Here is a 9,747-nt window from a genome sequence, read left to right as displayed (position 1 = left end):
TAATGGGTGCCTATTAGTTTTTCTGATTACTACTAAAACTATAGGGCCTACCAAGGCTAGGGCTATATTTATTTCGAAGTTCTGCTGAACGCATTCCAGTCGATTTCCGCCTGTGACGTCAAAGAGGAAAATGGCAGACTTCGATGCTTTTGAATCAGCTCCTACTGATGAGGTAGACCCTGCTGCTGACTTTTTAGCAAGAGAACAGTCGGAGTTAGCCGGTCTGGAAGATGATAACTTTGGCGAAGGACAACAGTTCACACAAGGTACATCTAGATCTATATGCTATGAATTATTCTAAAAAATATCACACATCATCACCTCCCCGAAAATTCAACTGTCACGCCCACCACCGGGTGACCACCGGCTTGGTTTATATTAATTTAATAGTTTATAGAAAGATAGATTCTTACATCAAGAAGAGAAGACAGTTTAAGACTATTTACGAGTATTAAGGCAGTTTAAAGTTAGTTTAAATATAAATTATGGTAATCTATTGTTCTAGGTGTATGTAAGATCGGTCATCTCGTAATGTGACAGAAAGGTGACTTCTTTGTGATTAGGCCGTTCGATTCACAGCTTCCGGGTTTGTTGTTTTGAAGCCATCTCACGGCTCATGCGCTCACCAAAAATGGCGACCAGTTTCGCTTTCACTAATGGGTAGAGGGATAAAACTAATGATTACGAAGCCATCGTTAATTTTAGAAATTGGAACTATCCGTTTCTATTTAAGTCTGTTATTTAAGAATTGTCGGATCTACTTTTGGCCTAATTTCTTGGTTTGTCTCGCAAGCGGCGCCTTAGTGAAAGTGCTCTATAAGGAAATTAGGTATCTCGAACCGGAAAGGAGTCTCCGTTTTGAGCTAAGGGTGTTAGGGTCTGGTAATGTTACTCTAGATCTATATTATTTTTCTTTCAATATTTAGAGAACGTATTTTTAAAAATTACAGTACATTAAATTACAATGACCTAATCTTTACTATACACTTTATCTGTTTAAATCTAAGTAAATAATTTTATGTTGTCGTTTTTTTAAAATTATTTTTAGACTTTGATGGGTTTGGACAAAATCAAGAACAAGTAACAGTGGCTCAGGTATGTGTCATATTTAGTTCCATCAATTTTATGTATGTTTTTTTAACAGTGCTAATGGTCATGTCTATTTTTTGTTTTATTTTATTCTTTATTTAATTAATCTATAATGGTTTTCTTTTGTTGTTTTTTAATATAAATGTGATAATGGTTTTAACCTATTCATAGGCCATTTATAGCCTAGAAAGCTTTTTATACATGGAATAACTTAATTTACTGCTGTTGCATGTGTTGGTTGTTTTATTTTGTCAGCTGTAACAGAAATTTCCTTAGAGAAATTATATAAAATTTTGTTAACCTGTGTTTGATAATATCTTACAACTGCTCTTTATACAAATTTATTTCATCAAGCTAATATTTAAAACGTGAAATAAGCAGATGAAACATGTGTTCCCACTTTTTTTATTACTTCACTTGCCCTTTCTCTGATGTCTTGCTTGCACATAAGAACTTTGTAAACATAGGTCCCCGTTGTATTTAAATCATTAGACCATAACAATGTCCCCTCTCCAATATACCATTTCACTTCAGAGTTCTTCTGATGGCGGATTGGCCGATTTTGAAATTTTAGGTGGTGGAAATGATGGCTATGGAGGTGACAATGGATCACAGCAATATGGAGGCTATAATGAAGGCCTCAATGAAAATGAAATCCCAGTGAGAATTGATAAAGTTTTTTTACCCTCCACCACTTTTTCACTTTTTGTATAGTTATCCTCTACTTTTTATCTATAAATTCTTTTCACAATTGTGTTCTGTTAAAACATTGCCTTTTATTGGGAATATGAATATTATAAATTGGATAAAATATATAAAGTACAAGGATGTTGTGAAAAGAACTGGTTTATTTTTCTTTACATTGAGCTATGTAAGCATGGTTTACTTGAAGCTTCATGATTACCCAAGCAGAAATATTTTGATATGCTATGCATTAGATAGTAGAAATGGGTTACACTAATAGCCACACTGTTTTGCTATGTTCTGTTCTGTCCCCATGTGGCTGTTATTTCCCTGTGTGACTAACATTTGTTACCATAACTAATTATGTTGGAGGGTGGGGTTCAATAAGGCCATATCATATTTAATGTATTATATTTTAAACTTAATTGCTCTATGTAATTTAAGATTTATTACAAAGGCTTCTGGTTGGAAAAATTACTACCTTTACAATTTAGGCCTACCCATTTTCAACTACATCTGTATGGGCTGCTGATGTTGTTTTTTTTTTTTTTAAGTGTAGAGCTTTTTTCAACATTTATAGTCCAAAAAAATGTTTGTAGGTATTTTAATATTAATAAGGAACTCAAATTTACTCTGTGTGTTATTTTTAGAATGTAACAAGTTCATCTGCTTTATGGATGTTTCTATTTAATCATAAAACTAGAAGCTTGGCACCCACATTCCTGTTTATTCATGCTGCTGAATTATTTATGGAGTTTCGTACACCTTGGGATGTAGTCCCTATTTTTCTCTATTTTTATGTAGCTGTGCTAATTTATTACTGTTAAAAATGTAAGCTGAGTATTGTTGTCAATTATTATTTTAGTACTGAATTTTTACAAATTTAGATTTTTTTCTACGTGTTAGTCATTTTTAGCTCACATGGTAGTTTTTTTCTCACTTTTATGGAGTTTATTTCTCTAAAATTAGAATACACTCCACATTGAAAAATTGAATTGACTAATTGACAAAATTTAACATCTTAATATAATTTTAGGAAACTTCATCTAGTTTCCCTAATTTTGATACATTTATATTTTACAAAATCTTAGAGTGTATCTGAAAAGTCTATTGAAGTTGCTGACATTTAATTCATATTTTAAAAGAAATCTTTGCATATAAATGGTCATTTGTGACTTGTTGGTCCATGGTATTGCCAACCTTTCCCAGTCAACAGAGTGGTGAAATAGATGTGCATGTATACGGTTTTATAATGAGAACTAATGTGTTACAGAGTAATGGGCCAAGTAACATGTATGAGGCAATATCCCAGCAAGATACCATGAGAGCAGTTCCAGAGAAAATAAAAATCTGGCGTGAAGAACAAAAGACAAGACTGGAGAAAAAAGGTTAACAGTTTGTGACTTGCTGTTCTCTTTCCACTATACCTTTTTTCTTTTTGTTGTTGTTCTTCTTCTTCTTCGTTCTTAATTTTTAGCGTTGGGAGGGATCGAGTCTTATCTGCCAGAGGGTTTGAACTCGAGACTTTTTTTCAAATTTATCAACCATGAGCTTTGCCGACTCTACCATGCTTCCATCACAATTAAGGATTACGTATCAACTGGTTATGCGCCATTGAGGCCATTGACTCTGGTTTCAGCCTGCTTTTCTTTTTGGATTTGCTTCCATAGCCTTTTTTGTCCAACCAAGAACAAACTACAAGGCAGCAGTTGTTTGATTTTGGAGTTGACCCTCCTAGAAGAGTGGCTGTCCCAAGCTAACGAGCCTCATCTGCCCGAGGCTTCGAGCTCGAGACTTTTTCGGTTTAGCAACCATGAGCTTTACTGACTCGACCACGCAGACCCCTTTTTGTTGTAACTTTGTACTTTTATTTAATTGTTCTGCTTAAAAGTTGAAAACTTTAAGGTATTTTTTTAAGGAGTTGTAAAACTTCAAGATAGTAGTATGTCTCTGTGTTATGCCCAACTTAGCTGGACATAGGTTTTATAATGGAGAAATATCATATTTGGTTGTCATTGTTAGTGTCATTCTTTAAAAAGATTCTGCACATATTTTTCTGTTGTACTTAAAGCTTTGTTTTAATTCTAATGAAACTGTTAGACTCTGAAGAAGAAAAGCGTAAAAAAGAATTGAAAGAGAAAGCAAAGAAAGAGCTTGATGACTGGTACAAACATCACACGGAACAGTTGGAGAAAACAAAAGAGAACAACAGGTAAAAGTTTATTACGGCTTATATTTTATTTTAAAGCTTATATTATTGTGATGCTTTAAACCTAGGCTGAGATGACATTTTAAGAATGCTGTAAAAAAAATTTCTTCTATTATAAACGTAGTAGGATTTTTTAAAACTAATAGCTCTGAATGATTTGTCATAATAATCAGTTTTTCTCCTCTTTTTTTTTTACATTGTAAGAAATTAATAGTATACTGCATTTTGTTTGCCATAGACATTCTTTATTTGATTCTCCCATTCACTGCTTAATCTATAGTGTGGTTTGTGTATGGCTAACACTTCACTTTGATGCTTTTCAAGAGAAATTGTTACACTACTGCAGCCTTGTATCTGCTATGTGCTGGTTTTTTGTTCTAGATAAACTATTAACTACTTTTGTTTATTTCTTTATTATTAGAGTACAGCAATATCTAGAAGTTACTGTTCATGAACTCAATAAAAACTCATACTCTAAAGTTAGTTTAAATATTTAAGGAAATGCAGATGAAAAAAATCTATTTGAAAGATCAACTAAATACATATTTTAATGCTCTGTGTTGTTTAAATATATATCCTAATTCTAAGCATATTTTTGCCAAAATGTATAATTATATAACGACAATGTTAAGGTCTTTACTAAGTTAGATTTATTTTAAGTGTGGCATTAATGATTGTTGTTGGATGGGAAAGTTTTTCTCACTTATTATTTTGCTTCTTCTTGCTGATGTTCCTTTTCCAGGAAACATAATGATGTAACTGAATCCCAAGGGTATGAGATTGTCTCATCAATTCACTGTTTATTGTGGTGGTGCTGTAGTTTAGTGGTTGTTTTTTATAATCTATGTAGCTTTGATTTGTTCTCGCACAAACTGTATCACAAACTATTTACACTGTGATCCCCTTAGCTATTACTGTAATTGTTTTGAGAAGTTCATTCATGCTAGCACACCAGGTTACTCCTTACTATCAGCTTTTAGCCCATATATTCAATTAGTATAATATAGCTCTCCTTTTCAAAGGCCTACTCTTGCAATCAATCTTACGTACATTAAAAAAAACATTGTTGTATGTAGTGGAATTCACCAATTGTGATGTTGTGGGCCAGTTTTAAGTTGATCTTTTTTTTTTTATTTCATTTTTTGTACAAAGTTTGATTCTATGTGGGTTATTAAAGTATATTTTTTTCAATTTAACTTTCAATATTCACCTGTCTGTAGACATAAACAGCGTGTCAATAACATTTTTAGTTTAAAGATGTTTTTGCCCCTAGCTATTGCATTCTGAATATTTATTTAATATGATTATATAGGATTACTTAAATTAACCATCTTTAAATAGGCATAAATATATGTGGTGTTGACTGTTTAAATGTTGGGGATTATTTGCAATAATCGCTGGACAATACAGCATATGTAGTGCAATATTGATGTCTATATCAATATTTTAACATTATTTATTCTAAAATTACTATTTGCCTTCAGGTATTTTGATTCCTTTGTTGTAATTAGAAATAAAATTTTAAATTAAATAACCACATTCTTAAGAAAATGAATTTTTAATGAGCATGAGAACATGCTTCTACTCACTTTGGTGACGGTCTCTATAATTATAATGTTACTGATATCAAAACTTTAGCTAATGCTACTGCAGCTTTGTAGAGATATAACACAATGTGGTTTATCTGCTTCTGCATTAATCATATATATAATATTGAAGATCTTTCAGGTTTTTTTAAACCCAAAATATTCCTGAATGGATTAGTTAATGTTTTTAACCTTTTGACTGACAATGACATGAATGTTTTGAGTTTGTAAGTTTAATTTAGGTGTGATTCCTCATTTATTTTTAAATAATAAAGTTTTAATAACAACCTTTCATATAATAATTCACTAAAAAGTAGAAAATAATTTATTTTCTTTACATTTACAATAATGCAGTTCTCTTTAAATACCTATAAAGAAAATCGTGGCTCTCGTTTTATAATGTAGTAATGGAATTCAATAGATAAAAATAGTGACCCTCACATTTCTCTATAGTTGCTCATTATTATATATGAAAGACAATCATTATTTTCTACTTTTAGTGCATTATGATATAGAAGCTTGTTCTGAAAACTTTCTTTATTTTTAAATTTTTCAACACTAAAAATTTGAATACAGAAGAATTGCATGACTGAATACAGTTTGTTGCACACCAAACGAAATAGATAATGTGCATATGAAAGCTCAAAAAATAGTCCTCTATATAGGAATCTTTAAAAAATTCTTCAAAATTAAAAATCCAATGAAGTCAAATTTCATGTTACATTCACACTGTCATCGGATCTTGATCCACTTTCCAAATTTGAAAGATACAGGTTTGTTAAAAATGGTCTAAATGGCGCTGGCCAGTTTCAACCCATGACAGAAGAAACATTAAGCACTAAGCTCGACAGACTGACAGAGAAAGAAGGCTCCATATAGTAGATAGCTTATAGATAGGTGGATAGTTTATTTTATAAAATAACTCTGTGTGTTATACCTACTCTAAAAATATAAAGACTTCCTGGTATGTGATTTATTTATTTTTTGTTTTACAAAGTTATACATGTTAAAGCTTAGAAATCAGCCATTATAAAAAATAATGTTATCAGAGCTTCAAGATCACCACTGTACTCAATGCAAATATTGATGACATATACTTTTATTTTTAAATTTTAGCGTTCATATCCAAAGCTTAAGCCTCTAGCTAAGCAGGGAAATTATTTTCAGTGTGTGTGAAGTTATCTATGTAACTTTTTCATTTTATTGTGTAGTTTGTAATTTATGGATTTTTGTTATGGTGATTAAACTTAACAGTAAATTAGTTTCACTATCTCACATTTAAAAGAAATCATGGTGGTACTTAAGAATAATGTAGCTTTAAACGACCTATTTTCTCATTTTAAGTTTCAAATTACTATTTTTTTTTTTCATTTTTTAGGCACTAAAAGGCAGTATTGTATACACACATGATAAATACACTGTCAAATTCTTATAAACCTAAAAGCAGCTTAGTGGTGTCACCCTGTATTATGTCCACACTCTGGTGAGAGTATGTCCTTGTGGATATTCAACATTAAATCTTATCACATAAATTATTTTTCCTCCGTACAAAATGTGGGATATAAATTTAAAAGGTAGTTTTTGTATTGAAACTGGTAATTACATTACTGTTAACTTTTTACCTCGTGGTTACATGAGCTACATAAATAGGGGATTGGTGGTCTTATGACTTACCATAATTCTACGCATGAGTACAGAATTTGTTGCTTTTTTTTCTTCATAAAAGAACTATTTTGAAACTTCAATTTTCACTAATCATAGCTTTGTTCTTGTACTACATTCTATTTAGTTTTCTTAACATATACAGGACTCAACTTTTATCATATGTTTCCAAAAATATAAATCATTGTATAAAACTGTTAGCATTGACATCTCCACAATTCATTATTGAATTAGTATGTTTTGAGATAACTGTTCCTGTAGGCATCAATATAGAGAGGGGAGAGGTTCAAAGTTGTTTGATCCATTTATCTGATCCATTTATCAGACCTTAACTAGGCTTCCACTAAATCCTCTTTAACAACTCCCAATATCTGTCTAACTGCTCAATTAAAAAGTAATGATTTTATCAAATAAAAGATTCACCTATCCACTGTGCCCAAACACTGTTTTTAAAAGTTGATAGCAGGTTTTTTTGTGATGCTAGTTAATGCACTTGAAGGATTAATATATCTCAGTTATTAAATGCTTTGGAATGTTAATTTCCATTCATATATTGTACAAAAATTTAACATTTCTAATCTTTATTTAGGGCCGCTGAAACTGCATTTGTCAAGGATCGTGATGAAAAGGTCACCGGTCAAGCATGGGAGAAAATAACCCGCCTTTGTGAATTTAACCCAAAGAACTCAAAGAACACAAAAGATGTATCTAGGTTCAGGTCTATCTTGTTGCAACTGAAACAGACACCATTAGTGCGTTAGGTATTGTGTGCAATTAGAAGCTAATTGTACATTTGTCATTTTTATGTTAGTCACCAGCAAATGTTTTAATAATTATGGTATATAAATGTCCAACTTCTAAAATAAAATATTAGTTTTCAGTGAATAAGTAGAATTATCTCTACAGAATAAATGTTTTTATAGTGTATCCTTTTAGCTTTTGAATGTTAGATATTTTAGCCAATTTTTTTTTCCCAAAGTATGTATTTTAGTACAAGATAAAATGTAGAAAACTATGCCAATAGATAGTTATATTGCACAAAAATAGAAACATGTCAACTGGTTTCTAAATTTTTATTTTGGCTGCAACCCTAATTAAAGTAAATCATAAAGAGACATTTAAAATGACCAATTTGTGTTTGTGAGTGTAATGAATGAAAGGAGGAAGTATTGTTTATTTATATAATTATTTTTTTTTACCTTCCCTTATCAATCACATAATCTGGATATTAATCTGTAAAAATCATTTCTACAGATCATTACAGAAATATCAAATTCATGTTCCTTGGCATTAGAAAATATAAATTTTTATGTTTGGTAAGAACTTAGAATTCTTAATTATTCATTCTTCAAAAAATAAAATTACTTTTAATATGTTCAAAATTGTATCTCTATAGATAGTTGCCGCTGTTTTATATCTAGTGTGTATAGATCAATGTTGTCTTTATCTCATGTTTAGCCTGTAAAATAATTTTCTTATTCTCTGAACTTAACCTTAGTATACCCATCACTTGTACCCTACCCTTATCCTTTGTTCCAAAAATGCAAATATTGTTTGGCTGTTAGTGGTTGGATCTGTTTTATTGTGATATTCACTGTGTCGTACATTCAGTTCATTCCATTACAGAAGCCTTGGTTGTTTGTTTTCTCTGATCATTGATCAACATTAAAGTAAGGAATGTTTTTTTTTTGTTAAGTTGGGATTGCTGTCAGTGTGATGAGAAACCCTGTTTATTGTCAGCCCATTTAATATTCACCATAACAATTAGTTGTTCTTTTTATGTACGACTGAATTAATTTATAAATAAAGAGACATGAGATTTTATATTGGTGTTGTATTTTGTTTTCAATTCTAAATTATATATTAATAAAGTGAGTTTAATCAGCTTATTTTGTGGCCATGAAATGACTTTTTAAATTATTATTAATGTTTGATTCCTAGCTTTCTCCACCTAACTTTTTTAACTACAGTACAGCTATCATATGCATCAGAATAAGTTGTTATATACACTACATATATTAAGCATATCAGGGATGGTAGAGCTTCATATCAGATTTGAGTCTCTGAGTCCACCCAGCTCTAATGAGTATCTGACTTGTGTTAACCTAGACAGCTGAGCATAGTGCTGATCAGTTCCCTTCATATGCCCAGGTCATTGAAACAGATTAACTCCACTTCATCTGCCCCATGTGTCTTGGGCATGAATGTGAAAAATATGTGATAACAATCTTAATTTTAACTTCAGTTCTATCAGTCAGTGTAGGACATTCACAGGTTGTTCTCAGACTAATTACTTGGCATTGATAAATTAACTAGTAAAAGCAAGTTACACATAGTTGGATCACTAACAAGTTCCAGTGACATAAGTACATTGTTTCTACAAATTTCAAGTTTGTGTTGTGTTCAACATTTAGTAGCCCTGTATGGTTAATTAACTGAAGTGGTGGCAGGAGCACAGTTTTAATGGCCTTAAATTAATTTTTAATTAATTAAACATGAAAATGCTCAGCATGTTTG

The 9,747-nt window shown here is 31.2% G+C and overlaps 1 protein-coding gene across 4 annotated transcripts; it reads left to right on the top strand.

The window, feature by feature from the left end:
• The first annotated feature begins 81 nt into the window (after window positions 1–81).
• On the top strand, window positions 82–9,054 carry LOC131929882 (clathrin light chain A). 4 transcript variants are annotated; one of them, XM_059286257.1, is made up of 7 exons: window positions 83–266; window positions 1,049–1,090; window positions 1,619–1,749; window positions 3,047–3,161; window positions 3,874–3,985; window positions 4,725–4,754; window positions 7,820–9,054. In XM_059286257.1, exons 1-7 carry the CDS (start codon window positions 131–133, stop codon window positions 7,989–7,991), a joined length of 738 nt encoding a protein of 245 aa, XP_059142240.1. In that variant the 5' UTR covers window positions 83–130; the 3' UTR covers window positions 7,992–9,054. The 4 variants fall into 4 exon arrangements, with proteins under 4 accessions (XP_059142244.1, XP_059142240.1, XP_059142241.1 ...); XM_059286258.1 differs by having other exon boundaries at window positions 1,049–1,095; window positions 1,624–1,749; XM_059286261.1 differs by lacking the exon at window positions 1,619–1,749 and having other exon boundaries at window positions 82–266; window positions 1,049–1,095.
• The last annotated feature ends 693 nt before the right edge of the window (window positions 9,055–9,747 follow it).

This window comes from Physella acuta, unplaced genomic scaffold (assembly GCF_028476545.2).
Source record: "Physella acuta isolate Inbredline_101_S28 unplaced genomic scaffold, ASM2847654v3 ptg001688l, whole genome shotgun sequence".
Classification (NCBI taxonomy): Eukaryota; Metazoa; Mollusca; class Gastropoda; family Physidae; genus Physella; species Physella acuta.
This window is presented reverse-complemented; position numbering and strand designations above follow the sequence as displayed.

What these genes read in the sequence shown, in the direction of transcription:
- LOC131929882 (XM_059286257.1), top strand. Translation starts at nt 131, where the DNA reads ATGGCAGACTTCGATGCTTTTGAATCAGCTCCTACTGATGAGGTAGAC. An exon ending in AGGACAACAGTTCACACAAG is followed by an intron (nt 267 to 1,048) that starts GTACATCTAGAT and finishes AATTATTTTTAG; the next exon opens with ACTTTGATGGGTTTGGACAA. An exon ending in TCAATGAAAATGAAATCCCA is followed by an intron (nt 1,750 to 3,046) that starts GTGAGAATTGAT and finishes AATGTGTTACAG; the next exon opens with AGTAATGGGCCAAGTAACAT.